The sequence below is a fragment of the Agelaius phoeniceus genome, chromosome 24, assembly GCF_051311805.1.
Source record: "Agelaius phoeniceus isolate bAgePho1 chromosome 24, bAgePho1.hap1, whole genome shotgun sequence".
NCBI classification, from domain to species: domain Eukaryota; kingdom Metazoa; phylum Chordata; class Aves; order Passeriformes; family Icteridae; genus Agelaius; species Agelaius phoeniceus.
The window spans coordinates 7,831,691-7,856,286 of record NC_135288.1 but is presented as its reverse complement, the minus strand read 5'-3'; the positions used below and the strand labels follow the sequence as shown (position 1 = coordinate 7,856,286).

At 57.7% G+C, this 24,596-nt stretch overlaps 1 protein-coding gene across 5 annotated transcripts in view; it reads right to left on the bottom strand.

The window, feature by feature from the left end:
• Window positions 1-24,596, bottom strand: part of SAMD11 (sterile alpha motif domain containing 11) — an 80,235-nt gene that overhangs the window by 15,463 nt on the left and 40,176 nt on the right. For all 5 annotated transcript variants that reach the window (XR_013185090.1, XM_054647928.2, XM_077190126.1 and 2 more), the window contains exons 6-8: window positions 12,915-13,007; window positions 6,412-6,579; window positions 2,272-2,422 (exon numbers count right to left, since the gene is read on the bottom strand). Coding sequence is in view for 4 of the 5 variants with exons in the window: in XM_054647928.2 (XP_054503903.2) it covers window positions 2,272-2,422; window positions 6,412-6,579; window positions 12,915-13,007 (412 nt within the window). In the remaining variant the exon portion in view is untranslated. The remainder of the gene's footprint in view (window positions 1-2,271; window positions 2,423-6,411; window positions 6,580-12,914; window positions 13,008-24,596) is intronic.

Genomic DNA, 24,596 nt, shown 5'->3' with positions numbered 1-24,596 from the left:
CCCCAGACCCCACAGCCCACGGTGTGGGCACAAAAACCAACTCCCAACAGCTACCAGCACAGAAAAGTGCACCAAACACGGCCAAGGAGCTTCACATCAGGGAGCAGAGAGTCCAGCACAAAAACCCAGCCCTGCCCCAGCTCCTCTGCAGCCCCAGTGAGCAGAGAATCTAAGATCTCACCCAGCCCTGCCCCAGCCCCTTCTCTGTGCAGGGCATGAGAGATTTTCCCCTCAAGAGGAATTTTTCCCCAGGCTCCCCCCAGAGAGAGGCAGGGATGAGCTCCTCGGGGAGGAACACTCCAGGCTGAAGGAGCCCAGCAGAACTTGGCCAACAAATCCTGGAGGCAGCAGCCAAGGAGCAGCATCCCAGCAGCTCTGCGGGGTACAGCCACCTGCCAGCCCTGCAGGAGAGGCAGCAGCGTGCAGATGGAAGAGCTCCAGGCTGGAGTGGTTACAGTGGCACCTTTCAGTTGTACCCTCTCCTCTTCCAAGTCTTTTTATAACACTGAACTCAAGCATTTTCCCAAACAGACCACCAGGCCCTGGCATCCCAGCTGAACCCATCTCCAGAGGATCCAGGAAACCAAAACCACGAAACCAAATGAATTCTCCAGACTGTGCCTTGGGTCTGCTTTTGGCAAGATGTCTCAGTTTCACTGACTCCAGGGAGCAAAGAGATGAAGGGATCACTGCCACAACCACGACCTTGGCCCAAGAAAATCCACAGCCGTGTGTTTGTGTGCCTCATCCCCACACACCCAACCTCCCAGCCCCTTTCTGACCAGCAAAGACGCAATAATTAATTAATTAACGGCACCCCTGGACCTCCCCACGCTCAGCCTACCCCTCCTACAGCAGGACCTCCCCGTGAACAGCCTCCAATTAATTAATAATTAATTAATTAATGGCACCCCTGGACCTCCCCACGCTCAGCACACCCCTCCTACAACAGCACCTCCCTGTGAGCAGCCTCTAATTAATTATTAATTAATTAATGGCACCCCTGGGTTTATCTGGACATCCCCGTGAGCAGCCTCCAATTAATTAATAGTAAATTAATTAATGGCACCCCTGGGTTCATCTGGACCTCCCCAGGAGCAGCCTCCACCCTCCCGTGGATGCTTTTGCAGGCAGCCCTGGGGCCGGGCTGGCTCCTCTCCAGCCCACACAGCGCTGGGGAAACGCGGCTGCAGGAGGCTCCTCCATCCCTGCATTCCTCCCAGGTCTGCTCAGGAGCTGGGATTTATGGGCTGGGTTAGCCAAAGTACACGCTGTGGGAGAGAGAGAGGCTTCCAGGGCTGCCCGGCCCCTCCACAGTGCAAAGGTGTTGCTGGGAGAGCAGGAAAACCAGACAGGATCTCCAAGGCTCTGAATGGGGGGAAATTCTGGGCTCAGCACATCCACGCACACACTGCAGAGCTGGTAGTGCAGCCTGCTCTGCCCCCAGCCCCACACCAAAGCCGAGAGGAGTGGAAATGCCAGAGCCTTTCAGTGCTCATCCCATGACATCCACAGCCCCTGCATCCCCACAGCCCCCTCCTGTCCCTCCATCCCTGTCAGGAACGCACACAGCTTTAATTTAATTTCCCTCTGAAGTTCTTGATTGCAGAGGGAATGGCTCGTGGCACAGAGCAAGATAAATGAGCTACAATTTCCTGGGGGTGGGGGATATCAGCTTTCCAGCACTCCTAGCAGTGGGAGAGGCAAGCTGAGGCTCTTTTCCCTAACAAAGAAAACTTCTTCTCTTTCTGTTCCACCTCAGAGCATTTCTCCTCTCTCATTATCTGGGGATGCTACGAAATGCAAACTTCAACACCTCAACTTGCTCTGTGCCTACAAACAGGGGAGAGCGGCACCTCCAGCACAGGTTTGGGATCATCCCAGCCTGGCACTCGCTCCTCTGGATGTGGATGCAGATCAGCACAGGCAGAGATTCCCCCCTTTCCATCGAGATACCCCAGAGTGGGGCAGGAGCATCCCCAGCACCTGCACAGCCCCCAGAGGAGCCGGTCACACCTTGCCCAGGCAAACCAGCTCTGCCCAGCTCAGAATTACACAGCCCCAAATTCTGGAAAAGCCCTCAAAAATCACCGAGTCCAGCCACCATGGACACCACCATGGTCACCACCAAACCACGTCCCCAGTGCCACATCCACACGCTTTTTGAACACTTCCAGGGACGGCGACTCCCAAACTGCCGATCCCACCCCACCCCAGCCCATCCCAGCCCTCCCGGCCCCGCAAACCCCGCCCCGGGGCCGTGCCCGGTACCTGTCGGGGAAGTGGCTGTCCCTGTGCTGGGGCAGGCCCTGCTTCCTGCGCTGGCTGGACGAGTTGCTGGCCGAGGGGATGTGCGCTTCCATCGCGCCCGGGGTCCGCGCCGCCGCCGCCGCCGCCACCTCCTGCCGCGCCCGGAGCAGATCTGGGGACAGCGGGGAACGGTCAGGAGCTGCTGGAGCTGCTGGAGGAGCTGCTGGAGGAGCTGCTGGAGCTGCTGCCGGCCGGCCCCGAGCCCGCTCCCCAGCCCCGGCCCCGCCGGACACACGGACACACACACGGACACACAGACGGACCCGCTGTGCCCCAAGCCCGCTCCCCAGCCCTGGCCCCGCCAGACACACGGACCCGCACACGGACAGACACACGGACACACACACGGACACGCACACGGACACGCACACACGGACACGCACACACGGACACGCACACACGGACACGCACACGGACACGCACACGGACAGACACACGGACCCGCTGTGCCCCGGGGCCGCTCCCGGCCGTGCCCGCAGCCCCCGGCGGCTCCGCTGTCCCCCCCTTTGCCGGGGCCGTCCCCCCTTCCCCGGGGCCAGCCCGCGGCTCGGGGCGGCTCTCGGGCGCCGGGGCGGCGGCGGAGCCCGGCGGGGAGCGGCGGCCCCGGCTCCGAGCGGCTCCGGGCGCGATCCGCCCCCGCCGCCCTGGGAGTTCGGCGGCGGAGGAAATTGTGCAACTACGGCAGGGGGGTGGATTTGCGGCTTAATTGCCTTCCTGCCGGAGGGAGGGAGGCAGGGAAGGAGCGGAAAAAAGGGAGGGAAGGATGGAAGGAGGGATGGATGGAAGCGAGCAGAGCGGGAGCAGAGCGAGGCATTCCCCGCACTCCCTCTCCCGGCCGGTCCCGAGCGGAGCCGCGCTCGCACCTGCCCCGCTCCCGCCGGGGCTACCGGGGCTCTCTGTGCCCGGGACCCCCGTGGGCTCTGCAGCGCCGAACCCGCCCAGGACGGGGCAGGGCTGGGCCCCGAGCAGCTGAGCGTGGGGGACAGAACGGGACCCCCCTCCCAGCCCGAGCAGTCCTGGGGCCAGCTGCAGGTGAGAAGGAAACGCAGCCCTTGTTCAGCCGTCACTGCCCTGGGACCATGGCAGCACTGTCACATGTGTCACCCTGCCTGTGTCACCCTGCCTGTGACACCCTGCCTGTGATAACTGTGTCACCCTGTCCGTGACACCCTGCCCCTGACACCTGTGTCACCCAGCCTGTGACACCTGTGTCACCCAGCCTGTGACACCCATGTCACCCTGTCCGTGACACCCTGCCCCTGACACCTGTGTCACCCTGCCTGTGACACCCATGTCACCCTGCCTGTGACACCTGTGCAGTGACACCCCTTGAGGGCTCAGTGCAGGCCCCACGGTGCCCTGGGATGGACAGAGCAGGCAAGGCCACAGTCACACGTGCACACGGCCAAGGAGCCCCAGGGAGGGGCAGGTGATGCAGGGACAGCCCAGGTGCCCTGCCCTGGCCTCAGGGAACAACGAGTGACATGGACACCTGGGCCAGGCACACTGAGGCTTTCCCAGGGTGCTGCTCTCTCCCAGGGAGCACCAGGAGTCCCTCAGTGCTGATATCTGTGTGAAATCCCCCTGCACACAGCTCACATCCCACCCCAGAGCCTCTGCTGCCCTTTCCTGGTGCACAGGAAACATCCCCGCAGAGGAAACCTCCCTCACACCCTCACCCTGCCACAGGAAACCACAGCTGGGGAGAGGAGCAGGGGCAGATTCACCTCGCCAAGCACACCCTGGGCAGGATCACCTCCAGCACGGACCCTCAAAGCCCTCATACCCAGCAGCACACCCACCTCTTCCCACAGCTGGTGTGTCAAGCTGCAGGAGCACTGCAAACCCTGGTAATGCCACACTTCCCATCTCTGTGTCTCCCTTTTCCCCACCAGGCTCTTCTCCCTCAGTTCTGCTCATCCCAGCCACCTCTCCTGGTACCACGATGTGCCCAGCCCAGCCTGAGCTCCATCAATCACAGATCAAACACCAGGGTGGTGCTCAGGGCTGGAGCCCCGTGCTGGGCTGAGAGTGCTCCCACAGCTGCTGTTTGTGCTGGCAGCAAGGGGGACAGCAGTGCCCCAATTCCTGCCCCCATTCCTGCCCCAGACAGGGGGACAGCAGTGCCCCCATTCCTGCCCACATTCCTGCCCTGACAGGGGGACAGCAGTGCCCCCATTCCTGCCCCCATTCCTGCCCCAGACAGGGGGACAGCAGTGCCTCAATTCCTGCCCTGACAGGGGGACAGCAGTGCCCCCATTCCTGCCCCCATTCCTGCCCTGACAGGGGGACAAACACTGAAACCATTCTGAACTGCACGAGCATGCAGGGAACAGCCAAACACCATCAGATGACAGGAAAAAAAAAACCCCGAGAATTCGCCGAGCCAGGCAGACCGTGCAACCTTGCAATGTTTATAAATTAATTATCTGAAAAGCCCAGGTCACTCCTGATTGCCACGGCGGCTGTAATTTAGAGGGCTGGCGTGCAGCCAGCTCCAGGAGCTGCATTGATCCTGAGTGACCGCAACAACCCCCGCTCACACCCCCTCTCCCCTGCCTGCCCCCTCCCTGCTGCCCGGCCCCCCCGAGGATCTGTTATTTACAATCCCACTCTGACAGTTGGGAAATCAGATTGATTGACAGAGGGACGCTGGCGGATGGAGGTTCCAGGCACGGAGACAGACTGAATTCAGAATGTGGGATGAATGCCACTGGGAGAATGGGGGCGGAGGAGGGGAGGGGAGGGGGGGGCTGGAAAGCAATTAAAAAAAAAAAAAAAAGATTTCTAAATTATTAACATTTTTTAAATTATTAATGTTATTGGTGCCTCCGTGTGAGCCCGCAGATAAACTGCGCTTTGTACTGGCACTAATAATTTATAGCCCAAGCAGAGCCCTGTGGTGTGGAGGCAATCCAAAAATACACCAAGTTTTGTCTTGTCAGTGCTCCCTGAGCCAGTCTGCCTGTGCAGGCTCCTCGTCCCCCCTGCCCACCCCAAACCCCAGCGTGACCCCCCTGACAAACGCTGCTGAGGGAATTCAATCATCCCCATCAAAACACGCCAGGCTCCCAAGGTAATGAGCTCCTCTGGTTATTCTGGGGGCAGGGGGTGACCCAGCTGTCCCCCAGCACACACTGCAGGGATGGACACGTCCCCGTGGCCAGCAGCCACCCAGGGCCAGTCTGTCCCAGCCCTGGTGCCACCCCAGGCTCTGTGCTGTGCCCAAGCCTTGCCAGGCTCCAGTCAGGGCTGAATATTCAGTGCCCCTCTTTTGTCACCCGCTGTCCCTCCCTCTGTGCGTGCTCCCACGTGCCATCCCAGCCCTGTGGCACACAGCTCTGCCCCTCTGCCACCAGAGCTGAGCTTGCAGGGGCCCTGCAGTGCCTGGCACAGCCTGGCCCAGCCCCAGCTGCTGCCCCCTCCCCACGGGGCCGGGGCAGGTTTGTGTTTGTGCCTTTGCTGATAAGCAAATCCTTCCTCCACAGCATTCCCTTCCTGCCCCCAGAGAAGCCAATCAAATCAAACAGAGTGGAAAAGAAGACAGCCTCTTCATTAACCTAACAAGGAGCCCTGGGGATTCACACTGGGAGCAGAGATCCTCCTGCAGCTCCAGGGATGCTCTGCTGGGGCTGCTGCTGCTCCTGAGGCAGGCAGGACGTGCCAGCCCTGCTCTCTACCTGGGCAGGGATGTTTTACCTCTGGAGGGATGCTCTACCTGGGCAGGGATGCTCATGATCCTGCAACCTCCTGGTGCCCCCTTTAGGCACAGCCCAGGACGTGCTGGATGCAGCTCCCTCCAAAACATCTCCCAGACCCATCCCAAAGGAGTCCAGGGCTCAGGGCCATCTCCATCCCAAACAACTCCAGGGCTCAGGAACATCTCCCAAACCTATTCCAAAGGAGTCCAGAGCTCAGGAACATCTCCCAGACCCATCCCAAAGGAGTCCAGGGCTCAGGAACATCCCCCAGACCCATCCCAGACCCATCCAGGGCTCAGGAACATCCCCCAGACCCATCCCAACAGAACCCCACGGCTCGGCCCAGCCCCATCCCGCCCCCATGGCAGCAGAGCCCGGTGCCCCTCCTGTCCATCCCTACCCCCGTGGCTGGGCACTGCCATGCTGTTGGCCAGCTGGAAGAGGCGCTGCTGCTGCTGCTGCTGCTCCTCGAAGGAGCCGTGCTCGTTGAGGGCGGACATCATGCGCCTGTAGTGCTCCTCGGGGGTCATCTGCGCCACCTCCTCCAGCGCCGGCGTCTGCGACGTCTCTGGGGACAGACAGACACACAGACACGCTCAGCCTGGGCAAGCAGGGCAGCTGGGAGCCAGGGTCTGGCTGCAGGAAAGCTGGGGGTCACATACTGGTATTGATGGCAAATACCAGAGGGGATGTGCTGGGCTGCACCAAGGGGAATTCAGGTGGGATGTTGGGAAGAAGGTTTGTACAGAAAGGGTGGTAAAGTTCTGGAATGAGACCAGGGCTCAGGAGCATCTTCCAGATCCATCCCAAATGAGACCAGGGCTCAAAGACATCTTCCAGATCCATCCCAAATGAGTCCAGAGCTCAGGGACATCTCCCAAACCCATCCCAAATGAGTGCAGGGCTCAAGGACATCTTCCAGACCCATCCCAAAGGAGTGCAGGGCTCAGGGACATCTCCAGACCCATCCCAAAGGAGTGCAGGGCTCAGGAACATCTCCCAAACCCATCCCAAACAACTCCAGGGCTTAGGGACATCTCCCAGACCCATCCCAAAGGAGTCCAGGGTGCCAAGGTTTAGTTGAGGGGTTGGGGCTGAGCTGGACTCAATGGTCTTGAGGATCTCTCCCAGCCTGGGGATTCTGAGAATTTGGGGGATTCTGAGAATTTGGGGGAATTCTTTCCTTGTAAGCCTGTTGGTAATTGAGAATTCATCAGAGCAAGGCCTGGCAGTGCTGCCCCAGCCCCAGGGGACGGTGCTGCCATCCCCCTGCCCAGCCCTCAGGGGGACACCTCAGAGCAGGCTGCGTCCCCTCTGCACCCTGGGGGCTCCCAGAGCCCCTCCCTGCCCATGGAGTGCCCGAGGGATCCCAGCCTGGCAGCCAGGCAGGGAAAACCACAGGGGTTTTGTGTTTACTGTAAGCACAGCTCTCAGTAATTACTGCTCTCTGCCTTGGCTGCTCCAACACTATTTTATCTTGGATCTTTCCCACAGGCAAAGCCTTTTCATTACTCAGAGAGGAACTCCCAGGCACAGGGAAGGGGGGTGGCGGGGCTGGCACTCACAGGAGCACTGAGGGGCTGGGGGGTGACAGGGCCACCCTCCTGTGTGCCCCAGTTCCTGCTGCAGGGCTCACAGGGGTGGCACAGTCCCAGCATGGCACTGGAAATGCTGCTGGGGGGCTGAGAGAGGGGCTCCCATCAGGAAAGGTCAGAGTGGGCAGCCAGAACCAGCCCAGGACACACAGGGGCTGAGAAATGAGGCAGCTCAGGGACTGCTGTGCCCTGGTCTGACACCCAACCCACGGGGCTCGGCCTCTGGGGCAGAAACCTTGCACAGGCTGGAATGAAACCACCACCCCCTCCCCAGAATATGGGGGGAAACATCATCATCATCATCATCATCATCATCATCATCATCATCATCGCATCATTGTCATCATATCATCATCATCATATCATCATCATATCGTCATTGTCATCATCATCTCATCATCATAAAATCAATCACCATCTCATCATCATCCCAATAATAATAATGAATTATAACAACAATAAAATAGAAAAATAAATAACAATGAGTAACGATAATAACAATAATGATGACCGCAATTATAGTGATTGAAATAATAATAATAATAATAATAATAATAATAATAATAATAATAATAATAATAATAATAATAATAATAATCTGAGCTGCACAACATCTCAACACCCAAGAGCTGCATCCCTGGCTGCCAAGAGCAGAGAGTAAATGACTCCAGCTCAGCTCAGCTCAGCCCTCCAGCAGGGCCAGGCTCTCCTCACACAGCACTGTGGGTGCCCTGCAGCCTCAGCCTGTGCCCCAGTGACCCACATCTGCACCCTGCTGCCTCCCTGGGCAGCTCCCAGCCCTGCTGGGATCAGGAGCTGCGTCCCCACCCTGCCCTGGGTCCCCCAGCCCCAAAACCCAGAGCCCAGGGAAGGGCAGGGGCTGCTCTGGGAACAGCCCTGCTCCCTTAACCCCATCCCAGACCTGCAGGACAGCCCTGGAAGCAGCAGGGGAAGGAGGAAAGGGCAGAATTCCCGTCCAGGTCTCCTTCCCAGCAGGGAGGATTCCCTCCTCCTCCTCCTCCTCCCCCAGGGATGCAGGAGCTCCCTGTTTCAGCTCCCTCCTGATGCTCTTACCCAAAGGTCTCAGGAGCAAAGCCACAGACCTGATTTAGAAAAACACTGAATTTTTTTTTCTTCTCCCCCCACAGCTGTGTCATTAGAGCAAAGAAAAGGGAGGGGGAGGGGATTTAATAACACTTAATTACCATAAACTCCATCGGATCAGCCGCAGAGCAGATTTCAGGTGCAGGGAGGGGAGGGACAATGGGGGTGGCTCAGAGGAAGGAGGAATCCAGGGAAAGGCTGGATTTCCACGCTTAAAACTTGGAAGATTTCACATGACTCAGCCAGCAGTAATTCCAGCTTTGCTGGAGCTTTGCTGTCTGCTTTTGTCATTACCGGGGTAATGCTGGAGACTGATCTGCCAAAGCTCCCGCGGCCGCCAGGTGTGAAATGGACTCTGGCACAGCCCCGGGGAGGCCGGGAGAGCCAGGCCAGGATCTGCTGGGCCTCTGCAGCCCCAGCACATCCCCCTGAGCAGCCCAGCCCAGCCTCCCATCCCTGGCACGGCCAGGGCAGCTCCTGGGCACGCAGCTCCTGCACAGCCAAGGACATTGCACAGCCTCATCCTGCCCAGGCTCTCCCAGACAAGGCAGGAGCACCCAGCCTGTCCATCCTCCCCTCCTGGCCTACCACAAACCATGATAGGCCAAGGTTCCCTTTATTCATCCCCAAGGACCTGCAGCAAACCCAGCTCAGCCCAGAGCCCAGGGCTGGGTCAGCAGCCTCAGGGGTTTTTCCTGCTGTGCCCACTCCAGCCACGTTCAGCAGCCTGGCTTGGGGAGCAGTGATGCTGCCAGCAAGAACAAGGCCAAAACCTCATTTCTTCCCCTGGCCTAACTGGAGAGCTGGCAGAGCCACCAGCATGGATGTCCCCCCCCAAGGAGAGGGACAGACAGACAGAGGCTGGGCCTGAGCTGCTCAGCTGCAGTCCAGCTCTGGTCCTGGGCTCCTCTGTTAAGCAGAGATCTTGTTTTGGTTTCAATGGTCCCCAGCAGCACAGACAGGAGGATGGCAGCAGCAGCCTGTGAGCTCATCCCCATCCAGGGTGAGAGCCCCAGAGCCTTCCCTAGGTGTGTTTTCCAGCCCTCCATCCATCCTGCTCTCCCACCAGAGGGATTTCCCAGCTGCTCCAGCAGCAGGAACTGAACGCTCTTCCCAATTTTCCCTTCTCCAGCTGAGTTCCAGCCTCGAGGCGCTGGGGAAGGAGCAGCCAGGCAGGGGAGCTTCCATTCACTGGGGAACCACGTCCCCCTGCCCTGCCCTGCCCTGCCCTGCCAGCCCTGGCTCCAGAACGTTCTGCTCTGCTGGGCAGGGCCCCGTTTCCCCAGCCAGGGCTCCCCTTTGATCTCCGGAGCGGGCTCTGGGGAGGGGCCAGGGCAGCCATGGGGCTGCTTCCCCCTCTGGGAGGGTTTCCAGCCCCACAGGTGTTTTCTCACTCAGCCAGGGAGCAGCAGGGATGGCCTTGGCTGCCTCTGCTCCCTCGGCACGCCAGGAGCGGCCACAGCAGCGCCAGCGGAGCCACGGGGTCACTGCTCCTGCTCCAGAGCTCCTCTCCACAGGCTCCTCTTGCACAGGCTCCCCTTCCACAGGCTCCTCTTGCACAGGCTCCCCTTCCACAGGCTCCTCTTGCACAGGCTCCCCTTCCACAGGCTCCCCTTCCAAAGACTCCTCTTCCAGAGCATCCCCTTCCAAAGGCTCCTCCTGCACAGACTCCTCTTCCAAAGGCTCCCCTTCCAAAGGCTCCCCTTCCAAAGGCTCCCCTTCCAAAGGCTCCTCTTGCACAGGCTCCTCTTCCAAGGGCTCCCCTTCCAAGGGCTCCTCTTCCAAGGGCTCTTCCAGATCCAGTCCAGCTGTGCCTGAGCCAGAGCTGCTCCCAGGGCCAGTGTGGGATGGAGAGGGGCAGGTCCTGACAGGGGAGATGCTCCCAGTGTGGGATGGAGAGGGGCAGGTCCTGCCTGGAGCCCATCCCCACCCCAGGGATGCAGGAGGTGCAGCAGCAGCAGCACCTCCAGGAGGCCCAGGACCACCAGGCTGCAGGAGAAGGGGTCCCAGGAGATGCTGCAGCCCTGGCTCCTCCAGCAGGACACACGGGGCTGGTGGGATCCTGGATTCCAGGCAGCCCTGGCCTCCCTTCCCATCCCAAATCCCAAAGTGCCCTCTGGGCCCCAGCCAGAGTCCCCCAGTGCCCAGCACCACCCAGAGCAGCAGCTCCCAAATCCCATGAGGGCCCATCCCATGTGGGAATGGTTCCCACACGAGCTGGGAACACAGGGACTGTGTTTTCCCCATGGCATCCATGGCACACTCATTCTGGAGCCACAGGAGGATGGGAGCTGCCACTGCTGGGGGTTAGGACACAAACCCTGGGGCACAGCCCCTCCTGTCACCCCCTTGTCACAGCACAGAGCACACAAACCTCAGCTCCTCACCCTTCCAATGAACTCAGCACAGACTGGCCTAAAATTCCTGCACAGCTCTGGGAGCTCCCCAAGGATTTAATAAAAAATTGGGAGATCAGCAAAAGGCCCAGCTCCAAATTTCCATTCTGTCTCACCTCAGAGTGGGAGTGGAAAACAAAACCTGGCTTTATTCAGGGCTTCCTGGGAACCCCTGTGTTAAAAAGCTGGGGGAATCCCTGAAGGCAGGATTCAGATCCTGAGTGCTTCCTGCAAAGCCAGGGCTCCTCAGCCCACAAAAATCAAGGTGGGAAGGCCAAAGGAAAGGAACAGAATGACATCCCTTGACCCCATGCCAAAAACATCCACCTGAGCCAGCCCGGGCGCCTTTTCAGGATGAATCCAAAGCAATCCCTTGGTTTGGGTGAAGTTCAGCCCATTCCCAGCCAGGACCCACAGGTTCTGTTCCCTGCACTCAGCTCTCAACCACAAACTTGGAATCACCAGGGGCACAACCTCAGCAAAATAGAAACATAATACATAAATATATAATATAAAATGTAATGTGGGTCCCAGGGGCCTCGTGCCTGATGGAACGAATCTGTTCATGAACCTGTGGAAGCATCACCTGGAACTCACCTGCACAGCCACCAGAAACATTTCAGGGATAACAGGAATAGAGCAGATGGGAAAAAAATCAAAGAAAACAGAAGGAGGAGCCGTTTGAAGGGTTCCCAGCAAAATCTGAGGCATTTCTGCTGCTATGAAAGAGTTGATGGGCAGGAGAGGGTTACACCAGAGAGAGGATTTAGTATTTTCTATAGTGAAACCAGCACTCAAGGTCCTCTCAGAGGATTCTGCCTCCAGAGCATGCTCTGGGCACCAGGAGGGCAGGACCAGGAATGTTCTGTGCAGTCAGGAGGCAGGACAGGCCCCCACAAAGGATCCCTGCAAAGCAGAATGTGAGGAGTGTGGCTGGAGGGGGCTCCAGGACAAAGTGCTGCCCTTGGAGATTCCCTGCACGGTCAGGGGGAAGCCAGCCCTGGCAGAGGCTCAGCTGGGCTGGTGCTTGGAGCAGGATCAGCCTCACAGAGCTGCTCTGGCTGCGCAGGGAGAGCAGGTTTAGGATGGAGCTGGGTATTACTGACAGCTAATTAGCCCGATATTAACAACAAAGCCTTTAAGTAAACGGCCTGCAAAACCTCATTTACTCAACCTGGAGACAAACTCATTAACTGCAGGCTCCATTAGCCAGCCCACTTTGCCACTCGTAAAGAAAGTTTAAAAATCCTGTTTATAGGAAAGAACTGGAAGCCAAATCAAGAGATTAAAAAAAAAAAAAAAAAAAAAGAGAGACAACAAACCAAACCCTAAATAGAGAAACCTTCTGCAGATTCCATCTCTATAGGAACGGTGCCATAAATGCATAAGAGAAAACTCAGCAGCCCCATTCTCCCTGCCAGGCTCCTTTTTTCCCTTTAAAGGAGCAGATGCCAGCACGATAAGCCCGTGTGTACCTTTCATATTAAACATGTCACCGAGACATTTCTGCCCGAAGAAGTAGCAACACCCCTGAAATCCACCTGGAAGGCTGCAGCCTGCTTGTTTTTGTTGGTTTTTTTTGGGTTTTTTTTGATCAGCAAGCAATTACAGTAATTAAGAGGCAATCCCCGTGTCGCCCTGCAAGGCTCCCTCGGAGGAGATAAAGGAAAAGCAGAGCCTCCTCCTGCAGCCCCGGTGCCAGACACAGCTCCCACCCCACAGCCCTCCCTCCTTAATTTCAATTAAGTTCCACTCCGGGGAAAGGAGAAGAAAGGGGAAGGGGATGGGGGAGGAGAGGCAGCACTTACCCTTTGGGGACTCACTCCGGGCTTTCTTGCTCTCCAAAGGACACTCACTGCTGCTGTTGGGGGAACATACTCTTCTCTTGCCTAAAATTTCATCTGGGAGAGAGAGCAGAGAGCCGGGAGTCAGAGGAGGCTGCACTTTCCCCCGTGCAGGAGAGACCAGAGACACTTTGGTATTTTGCTGCTCTCTCTCACACACACACACACACACACACACACTCTGATATTACGAGCAGAGAGAGAAAAAAATGAAAGTAAGAAAAATCATCATCTTGAGAGCCTCGATCTGCTTTCCTAATCACGCAGCCCAAAAGCACATAATGACTATTCATACTCTGATCAATGCAACGCTTTCCAGCCATAAATTCTGAATCCAGTTGATTTCCTTACTGAGTTTCATCATTTGCTCTGGTGCCTTTTGTCCCCCCGGTGTTTCCACTCCTTTCATGCCCTGATGCAAAGCAACTGGGGGAGAGGAAGGGGAGGAAAAAAACAACACAGGGAAGGGAAAAAAAAAAGAAAAAAAAAAAGAAAAAAGCACAACAGATCTCTGAATCTTCCTACCACAGTATCTGTGTCTCTCTCTGTCTCTCTCTCTCTCTCAGTCTCTCCCCCTCCCTCTCCCCCCTCCTCCTTCAAAACCTCAAGGTCCTCAGCAATCTTCCCCCTCTGGATTGCACGGAAACACTCGAGCCTTGTGCATTACTGCAGCCCTCCGGAGCAGCACCGAATCTCTGAGACACAATTACAGCGTCCCCGAGCAGGTTTGGAATCAATATCCTCCCCTAATAACGCCGGGGAAACTGAAAGCATGATGGTGCATACGGGCAGGAAGGAAGAGCCTGTTTGTCACTGCAAGCACCAAACCCTCATCTATCAAGGGCTTGTTAAAGATGCAGCATCTTAGAAGAGAGAAAATAATAATAATCATAATGAAAACCTCCCAAGCAAGCAGCACATTTGAGTGAGAAAGGGTTGGATGTGCCCGTGAGCCCAAGCACTGCCAGGCTGCTGCAATGAGGGGGTTAAGGGAGGTTACAAACCCCCTGCTCCTATTTATAACAACAACAACAACATCCTCCTGTTCCAGGGACACTGCCAGCCAAGGAACTGTCCCCAGCACTCAGCATCACTCCCCATCACCAGGGAGGCAGCTCAGCAGCCCAGGTGCTGCCGTGGCTGGCATTTACTGGGGATCAGAGCACAGCAGGTGCCTCTGCCCAAGGAGCTCCAAGGGCCTTTCAAGGCTTTGAAGAGCAGAGGCTGCCTCCAAACTCACCCTGCCAGGACCCTGCCACCGAATCCCTGGACAGAACTGGCCCTGGGGATGGTGCAGAACCCGAAGGGAAGGAAGCAGAGCAGAGCAGAGGGGCTGGGGAGAGCCAGGGAAGGACAGAAGCCTCCTGACAGCGCTCTCAGCACTCACATCCCAGCTGCCTGTCCACACAACTGGCATTTGCTCACTCCTCCTGCCTCAGTTTACCTTCACACAACCCCTGCACTCCCCCAGCTCGGGGCTCATAGGGAGCACACCCAGAACCTGTCCATACAATTGGAATTTGCACTCTCACTCCTCCTGCCTCAGTTTACCCTCACACAAGCCCTGCACTCCCCCAGCTCAGGGCTCATAGGGAGCACACTCAGAGCCTGTCCACAAAATCAGAATTTTCACTCTCACTCCTCCTGCCTCAGTTTACTCCTCAAAAAACTCCTGCACTTCTTGAGCTCATCCAGTCTGTCCACACAATCAGAATTTTCTCCTCCTGCCTCAGTTTACCCTCACACAACCCCTGCACTCCCCAAGCTCGGGGCTCACAGGGAGCACACCCAGAGCCTGTCCATACAATTGGAATTTTCTCTTCCTGTCCATACAATTGGAATTTTCTCCTCCTGCCTCAGTTTACCCTCACACAACCCCTGCACTCCCCAAACTCAGGGCTCACAGGGAGCACACCCAGAGCCTGTGCATACAATTGGAATTTTCTCCTCCTGCCTCAGTTTACCCTCACTCAACCCCTGCACTCCCCCAGCTCGGGGCTCACAGGGAGCCCACCCAGAGCCCACCCAGAGCCCCCAGCTCCCTCCCCCTGCAATGCTCCATCCCTCGGTGCTGCCTTTCCTGGAAGCTTCCCCCCGATGCTGCAATCCCCCCGCGCTGGAGGCCACGGTCACACATCCTGCTCCTCCCCAGGACCGCTCCCAGCCAGCATCTGTGGCTTTGGAACAAACTCCAGCGGCTCTGCTCTCCCCTCCCGGGCGGAGGCAGAGGAGCCTCCATGGGAAGGAGCCGGTGACAGCAGCACGGGCTCCATGTGACAGCCCTGGAATGTGAGCAGTGAAGATTCCTCGCCTTCACAGCTCTGCCAAGGCACCTCGCTCCCCCCGTCCCTGCCTCCCTCCCGCTGCTCCTCTCCCACCCCCGGGCCCATCTGCCGGCAGGCGCTGCTCCCTCCGGGGCTGCTATTCACAGATAGGCACGGATAGGCACGGATATGCACAGATATGCACGGATATTCACAGATATGCACGGATATGCACAGATAGGCACGGATATGCACAGATATGCACGGATATTCACAGATATGCACGGATATGCACAGATATGCACAGATATGCACAGATATGCACAGATATCCACAGATATGCACGGATATTCACAGATATGCACAGATATGCACAGATATTCACAGATATTCACAGATATGCACAGATATGCACAGATATTCACAGATATGCACGGATATTCATGGATATTCACAGATATTCATGGATATTCCCAAATATTCACAGATATGCACGGATATTCATGGATCTTCACAGATATGCACGGATATTCACAGATATTCATGGATATTCACAGATATGCACAGATATGCACAGATATTCCCAGATATTCCCAGATATGCACAGATAGGCACTGATAGGCACCGATATGCATGGATATTCACAGATATTCACAGCCATTCCCAGATATGCACAGATATGCACAGATATTCACAGATATGCACAGATATTCCCACATATTCCCAGATATTCACAGCCATTCACAGCCATTCCCAGATATTCCCAAATATTCCCAGCTTTCTCAGCCATCCCAGCTATTCACAGCCATTCCCAGATATTCCCAGATATGCACAGATATTCACAGATATTCCCAGCTTTCTCAGCCATCCCAGCTATTCACAGCCATGCCCAGATATTCCCACTTTTCACAGCCATTCCCAGATATTCCCAGCTATTCGCAGCCATTCCCAGCTTTTCCAGCTATTCACAGCCATTCCCAGTTTTCCCAGCCCATTCCCTGCCCATTCCCAGCCATTCTCAGCCATTCCCTGCACATTCCCAGCCATACACATATATTCCCTTATATTCCCATATATTCCCAGCCCATTCCCTGATATTCCCTGCACATTCCCGGCCATTCCCAGCCCATTCCCTGACAGTCCCTACCATTCCCAGCCATTCCCACCCACCTCAGCCCCATCTCCCTCACAGCCAGGGGCAGGGCAGGACCAGGATCCCGCAGAGCTCTGCCCTGGCACCAGGTTATTGCCCGGCCTGGCTTCAGAACTCTGCAGTTCCACTGATAATGTCTTTCATTTTCAGCTGTAATATTAAAAACTGCCCTGATTTGGCTCCCGTTCAGCTGCAGTGCTCTGCAGGGAGGCAGGGAGAGGAGGCAAAGCAGGGATTGGGGAACAGAACCCCAAATGCCTGCCCATCCTCTCAGGTGGATGTTCTGCACTGCCTGCAGGTGCACGGGCTGGGCAGAGCCTGCCCTGGGCCCTGTGCTGGGTGAGCAGCACGGCACTAAAAGCACAGCCTGGCTCTGGGAGGCTGCTGAGACATCCAGGAGCTGCTCTGCCAGCTCATTTGCAAAGCAGATTTGGGCTTGCTGCTGCTGCTGCAAAGTCAGGGGAGATGGGCACTGCCTGCTCCCACCTGGGAGCCCTGGCTCTGTGTGAGGGCACAGGGGGCCTGGGGGGCTGCCAGGGGCAGGGGCAGGGCTGGGGGGAGTGCAGGGTCCTGGGCAGGGGCTGGGCAGGTGGAGGTGAGTTCAGCCCCCCCTGTGCCCAGCTCAGGGCTCTGCAGCCCCTGTGTGCCAGGAGAGCCCCTCTGTGCCAGCTCAGCCCCTCTGTGCCCTATCCAGGGCTCTGCAGCCCCCCTGTGCCCAGCTCAGCCCCTCTGTGCCAGCACAGCCCCTCTGTGCCCAGCTCAGCCCCTCTGTGCCCTATCCAGGGCTCTGCAGCCCCTCTGTGCCAGCTCAGCCCCTCTGTGCCCTATCCAGGGCTCTGCAGCCCCCCTGTGCCCAGCTCAGCCCCTCTGTGCCAGCACAGCCCCTCTGTGCCCAGCTCAGTCCCCCTGTGCCCTGCCCAGGGCTCTGCAGCCCCTCTGTGCCCAGCTCAGCCCCCCTGTGCCCTGCCCAGAGCTCTGCAGCCCCCCTGTGCCCTGCCCTGTGCCCTGCCCTGTGCCCTGCCCTGTGCCCAGCCAGGCTCTCAGCAGCAGCAGGGGCAGGGGCAGGAGTGGGCACTGCCCCAGCAGCCAGCTGGCACAGCAGCCAGCCCGGGGGATGTTTTGCCAGAGCCAGCCCGGGGGATGTTTTGTCTCCTGCCCTGCTCTAATCCTCAGCCTCCCCACCCTCAGCAGCCCAGCTAAGCAGCCCAAGCCTCTGATCAGCTTTCAGCAGAGCACTCGGGAGCCTAAGGCTGGGGGGATTAGGAACCCTATCCCCAGGATCCCCAAAGGCACAGGGGGGGCTGGATCCCACCCTGCACGGGGAATCTGCACCCAGGACACCCCTGGGACAGCTGGGCAGGGGGGGTCACCCGGGCAAGGGAAATCAGGGAGGATTTTGCTGAGGGGGCTGCAAAGGGTCCCGGTTTCAGCCCAAACTGCTCTGCCCTGTGCTCCTGCTGCAGCACAGTGGGGAGGGATGGGGACCTATCCCACGCTCCCCACCCCAGCTCTGGGGCTGCTCTGAAAGATTCTTGGAGCACAAAGTCCTGAGCAAACAGAGAGTGGGGCCAAGTTCCACGGGAAAGCACCCAGGCCGGGCCAGCCAACATCCACGAGAGCACAGCCCCTCTCCCACCTCCTCCTCATGGCTGCAGGAGAGGGGAAAAGGGAAAACCAGAAAACCATCGTGCCTGGCTCTCAGCTCAGCCCCGAGCAGGCCAATCCCCACTGGCCAGCCTGGGATGCCTTGGCAGCCTCTCCCTGCTCTCCTTTGGCAGGGACAGCTCCCAGAGAGGAGCAGCTGAGCCCTGTCCCAGCCACTGCTGCTGTCCCTGTGCCCAACCCGCAGCTCTGGGGACACCCCGGGGACAGCCTGGGGCTGCTGTGAGGAGCTGTCCCAGCTTGCTGGGGCTCAGCAGCCCCAGAGCTGCTCCCAGCAAAAGCTGGGACAGGGGGATCCATCCATGGGCAGCAGGGGAAGCACAAGGTCATGGGAAGAACCAGAACCAGGGCCATGATTTAACTGGGGGCAACAAGAATGGGGGGAAAAAATACTGGGGAAGCTGGGAGGGGCAGGGAGGCAGCGAGCTGCTGGGATTTGGGATCCTGAGCAATCCCAGAGCCTGGAATGGAGGCAGGGAGGCAGCGAGCTGCTGGGATTTGGGATCCCCCTCCCAGCTCCCTGCCCCAGGAGACTCGTGGAAATGGAAAGGAAAGCAGGGAACAGAGGGGAGGGAGGGATGGGACACAGGAATGGCTCTGACAAAGCAGGGACACACTGCTGGGTGACCCAAGGGAGGGATGGGACACAGGAATGGCTCTGACAAAGCAGGGACACACTGCTGGGTGACCCAAGGGAGGGATGGGACACAGGAATGGCTCTGACAAAGCAGGGACACACTGCTGGGTGACCCAAGGGAGGGATGGGACACAGGAATGGCTCTGACAAAGCAAGGAGGACACACTGCTGGGTGACCAAGGGGAGGATGGGACACAGGAATGGCTCTGACAAAGCAGGGACACACTGCTGGGTGACCCAGGGGAGGGATGGGACACAGGAATGGCTCTGACAAAGCAGGGACACACTGCTGGGTGACCAAGGGGAGGATGGGACACAGGAATGGCTCTTTACAAATCTGCCTCTCCTCCCACCATGCCCAGGCTCCTGCTGCCTCCCACCTCCTCCCAGTCCACCTCCCCAGCTGCAGCAGAGCACCTGAAGGGAATGTCCAGCACCTCAGGCCCCAGGAGTGGCCCAGAGGGAGGTGCAGGTGATGCTGGAGCCTATCCTGCTGCCTGCTCATCCATCAGGGAAGGTGCTCCAGCATCCCCCTGGCTCCCAGGCTCTCCCAAAATTCATTTTTACAGCGCGCACCGAAGGCACAGAAAGGTGGTAAATATTCATAGTGTGAGAAAGGCTCGTGGAAAGGATATACTGCACTTAGGAGAGAGATGTGAATTAATTTTATATGCTGCAGAGAGGCTTTTTAGCAATCACAAACTTGTGAATCTCAACTTTCTTTTAGAAAAGCTCTAAAGGACGCAGCTGGGAGGGTGGGCTGGAAGTCCAGGCTCCTTCTCCTGCCTGGAAAGGAGCAGCTCCAGTGGGAAGTTTGCTAAACCAGAGGCACAGGCACAGACAGGGTGTGAATTCCCCATCCCTGGCAGTGCCCAGGCGTCCCTGCCATGGCAGGGGAGGCCCTGTGTGCTCCCTTTTAATTTAATTTTAATTTACATAAAATTAATTTATTTGTTAATAAAGAAATAATTTTATTTATTATAAATTTATAATAAATTTATTATAAATAAATTTATAATAAAGTTATTTTTATTTTTATTTATTTAATTCCCTTCCCATCACTCTGGGTTCCTGTGAGCACAAACCTCTTGGGCAAAGCCTGTTTGACCCCATGTCCCTCAGCCCTGGGGATGTCACCTGGCCCAGGGACAGCAGCCCTGTCCCCCTGCAGGCTCAGGAGGCAGCAGAGCTGCCCCAGCTCCCTGGCTGCCCCTTCCAGAGCATTCCCTCAGCACAGGCTGAGCCCAGCAGAGCTGCTGGACCCCCTTAGCACCATTTAAATGTCCAATTGCACTCATTCAGCCCCTGAAAAAAAAAAAAACCACACTGCTCCTGCAGCCCGTGACAGCTTTGACAGCCAGACTCCTTAATTCCTTTTTCTTATTCCCTTAATCTGTCATCTTTATCAGGCTGGGGAAGTGCCAGGCTGCAAGCAGGAGCCCCGGCCCCGATCAATCTCCACATTACAGCTGACAGAATGGTGCTAATAACTTATTGATCTCATGTTTGCCAGGCCCCAGTGGGGCTGGAAGGCTCCCATTGATTGGCTTGGGGGAAGGAGGCTCTCAGCTGAGAGCAGAGCGGAAAACCTTCAAATTGTCTCCTTCCCCAGGAGCTGGGGAGGGCAGGGACCTGCACGGGGAACCCAGGAGGAGGAGGAGGGCAGAGGAAGAAGGATGTGTGTGTGAGAGATGGGGATTAAGAATGGAAAAGGAATTGGGGGAGAAAAGGGGCTTGAGAAGAAAGAAACGCGAGGAGGAGGGGGAAGAGCAGGGAAGGGGAGAGAAGCAAAAGAGAAAAGGAACTGGGAACAAAAAGATTGTGCAGAGCTGAGAAATGAATGAACCAGGCAGCTGAGCCTCTTCTTGCTCACAGCAAGTCATTAATAAAACCCTTCCCATGCCCAGCCCTCCAGCCCTAAATAACTCTTGCCAATCTGCTTGTGGCTGGCACAAAGCAATGCTCACTGCCTGGGCAGGGTGGGAGCAGAGCTTTACTGGGGACAGGGCAGCAGCAGCACAGTCCCCACGGTGGCAGAGCCACAATTCCACCCTGGAAAATCCCAACCCAGCTCCCTGACCTGCACTGAAGAGGCCAAGAGCCACCAGGGATGCTGGGCCCTGCCCAGGCTGCCCTTGATGATCTCAGAGGTCTTTTCCAACCTTAACTGAACTCCAACAACAGGCCCTGGCCTGCCTCAGCTCCTCCTGCTCCAGCAGGGGCAAAGCCAAGGGTAAAACCTGAGCAAAAAACCAGCAAAATCCTGCACTGACCTGTGCTGGCACAGCCAAAGGAAACACTTCTTCCACCTTGGCTTTTCCCTCTCTGCCCTCGCTTCCCAACTCCTCTGCTGCTATTACAAAGGCTCTGGGTTACCTCCCACTCCTGCAAGGCCTCAGGAGGTGCAAAACCAAAGTTAAAGAGAGCCCAGAGAGGGGAGCAGAGCCCAGAGAGGGGAACAGAGCCCACAGAGAGGGGAGCAGAGCCCAGAGAGGGGAGCAGAGCCCACAGAGAGGGGAGCAGAGCCCACAGAGGGGAGCAGAGCACAGAGAGGGGAGCGGAGCCCACAGAGAGGGGAGCAGAGCCCACAGAGGGGAGCAGAGCCCAGAGAGGGGAGCAGAGCCCACAGAGAGGGGAGCAGAGCCCAGAGAGAGGGGAGCAGAGCCCACAGAGGGGAGCAGAGCACACAGAGGGGAGCGGAGCCCACAGAGGGGAGCGGAGCCCACAGAGAGGGGAGCGGAGCCCACAGAGAGGGGAGCAGAGCACAGAGGGGAGCAGAGCCCACAGAGAGGGGAGCAGAGCCCACAGAGAGGGGAGCAGAGCCCACAGAGAGGAGCGGAGCCCACAGAGGGGAGCGGAGCCCACAGAGGGGAGCAGAGCCCACAGAGAGGGGAGCAGAGCCCACAGAGAGGAGCGGAGCCCACAGAGGGGAGCGGAGCCCACAGAGGGGAGCAGAGCCCACAGAGGGGAGCGGAGCCCACAGAGGGGAGCGGAGCCCACAGAGGGGAGCGGAGCCCACAGAGAGAGGAGCAGAGCCCAGAGAGGGGAGCAGAGCCCACAGAGAGGGGAGCGGAGCCCACAGAGAGGGGAGCGGAGCCCAGAGAGAGGGGAGCAGAGCCCACAGAGAGGGGAGCAGAGCCCACAGAGAGGGGAGCAGAGCCCACAGAGAGGGGAGCAGAGCACAGAGAGGGGAGCAGAGCCCACAGAGAGGGGAGCAGAGCCCACAGAGAGGGGAGCAGAGCCCAGAGAGGGGAGCAGAGCCCACAGAGAGGGGAGCAGAGCACACAGAGAGGGGAGCAGAGCCCACAGAGAGGGGAGCAGAGCACACAGAGGGGAACAGAGCCCACAGAGGGGAACGGAGCCCACAGAGGGAGCAGAGCCCACAGAGAGGGGAGCAGAGCCCACAGAGGGGAGCAGAGCCCACAGAGGGGAACGGAGCCCACAGAGGGAGCAGAGCCCACAGAGAGGGGAGCAGAGCCCACAGAGGGGAGCAGAGCCCACAGAGGGGAGCAGAGCCCACAGAGAGGGGAGCGGAGCCCACAGAGAGGGGAGCAGAGCCCACAGAGGGGAGCGGAGCCCACAGAGAGGGGAACGGAGCCCACAGAGGGGAGCAGAGCACAGAGAGGGGAGCGGAGCCCACAGAGAGGGGAGCAGAGCCCACAGAGGCGAACGGAGCCCACAGAGGGGAACGGAGCCCACAGAGGGGAACGGAGCCCACAGAGAGGGGAGCAGAGCCCACAGAGGGGACAGTGCTCCAGCTCCAAGGGCAGGGGATGCAGAGCAGGGGCAGAGCCTGGGCCCTCAGGCTGCCAAGGTGAACAATTGTCCTTCAGGGGAAAACAAGTCAACAACAGGGCCTGGCCTTCCAGCTCCTGGCTGCCCATTTGGTGCTGATTTTCTGCTCAATTTAAGGCAGCAGTCCAATAAAGGCTGCTGCTTTTTTTCCCCGTTGTTTGGCTCAGCTAAATGAAAACATGTCTGCAGCCCAGCTCATTACCCCAGCCCTGTGCTGGGATCCTGTCTCCAACCATTAGCAGCAACATCCCTGATCCCAATTCCTTTTCATCCCCAATATTAACTCCTCCTTAGCATATGAAAGCTCTGGGGCTCAGTGCAGAGGCAAACCAGGTCACTGCAAGGCCATGGCAGGGACACAGAGCCCAGGGCTAGGCCTGAGCAGCCAGCTGTGCATCCACACTGCGAATAAAAACCCCAAATTCTCACTTCTGAATCTCTTTACAGCCCAAAGTTCCTCCTCCTCCCTTGCTTGGCCAACAGGGAAAGATGGGGCAAGAGGGTGAGCACAGAATAAATCCTCTCACAGGGACATAGCTCAGCTCTGTGGTGTTTTTGAGACTTAGGGGTGAACTCTGTTCCTCCAGGGTTGCAAAAGCACCAGGAATACAGGAGCACCTGGAAAAGCCTCTCTGGAGCTCAGCAAGGCTCTCAGGCTTGTCTCTCCCATGGCACTGACCAAAACCCCCTGGAAAAGCCTCTCAGGGTTTGTCACTCCCATCACAGTGACCAAAAACCCCTGGAAAAGCCTCTCAGGGTTTGTCACTCCCATCACAGTGACCAAAACCCCTGGAAAAGCCTCTCAGGGTTTGTCACTCCCATCACAGTGACCAAAACCCCCTGGAAAAGCCTCTCAGGGTTTGTCACTCCTATCACAGTGACCAAAAACCCCTGGAAAAGCTTTCCTGGAGCACTCAGGGCTTGTCACTCCCATCACAGTGACCAAAAGCCCTGCAAAGCCTCTCTGGAGCTCTCAGGTTTGTCACTCCCATCACAGTGACCAAAACCCCCTGGAAAAGCCTCTCAGGGTTTGTCACTCCCATGGCACTGACCAAAGCCCCTGCAAAGCCTCTCTGGAGCTGTGCCCCACAGCAGCTGCCCTGCCCTGCCCTGCTGCTGCTGCTGCTGCTTCCCCCCTCAGCCAGGACAGCGCAGCCCCAGGCGCTCTCTGCAGTGAATTCCTCCCTGCCTGGGGCAGGACTGAGGCTCTGTCTCCCCTCTGTGCCCTCTCAGAGCACCTCCAGCCAGCACAGCAGGTCCCTGAGGCACGAGGGGCAGAAGGAGGAGAGGGAAGAGCTACCCACCTTCCTCTAGCATGAGGGAGCCTGAATCCTCCACTTCTATCCATGCAAATAGTCCTACTGCCACTGGAAACCCATGAAATCTGGCACTGCAGAACAGAGGGTGTTTGAGGAGAGAAAGAGGAGAAATTAACAGGATTTTTGTGCAGGACAGGGGTGAATTAGAGCCTGGGGAGCAGGTGCCAAGCGCTGGCTCAGGCCCTAAAGCAGCGTGCAGAGCACTGGGGGAGGCACTTGGAGACCCTCAGGGAAGCACAGAGCCCATTCCATGCACCTTTCCTCTCCTCCTTCCCTCCCATCCCCACTGCAGTGCAATTAGCACCAAGGAGAGCACTCCCCGCTGCAGAGCCAGCAGGGCAGGAGGGACAGCAGGGAACCCTCTGCAGGTCAGCCAAGGAGAGACCAGCCCTGGTTCATAGGGAAACTGCTCTGGGGGCTTGGGCAATCACCAAATCTGCTTTTCTGCCTGCCCCCTGTGCAGGCTGGCAGTGCCAAGGGGAACCAACCTCACCCCTGCCCCAGGCAGCTCTGCCCTGAGCCCCTTCCTGCCTTCCTGAAGTCAGAAAAGCCCCAGAACCACACACAATGATTTTTCACTCATCCCAGCCCCTTTCTGCATTTCAAAGACCATTCAGATCCAGCGATATTGCTGATTTCCCAGCCCATGCTGTCTGAACTACAGCACTGCCTCTAATCCTGGTTGTAACAACAAGAGAAGGAATTCCCTCCCAGAATTAATCACAAACCAGCCAGCCCTGCCAGATTCAGCCTTTCTGCTGCCCCCACGGGCTGGCAACGAGCAAATCTGTGCCATTTGTGCTCTCCTTGTTCCCA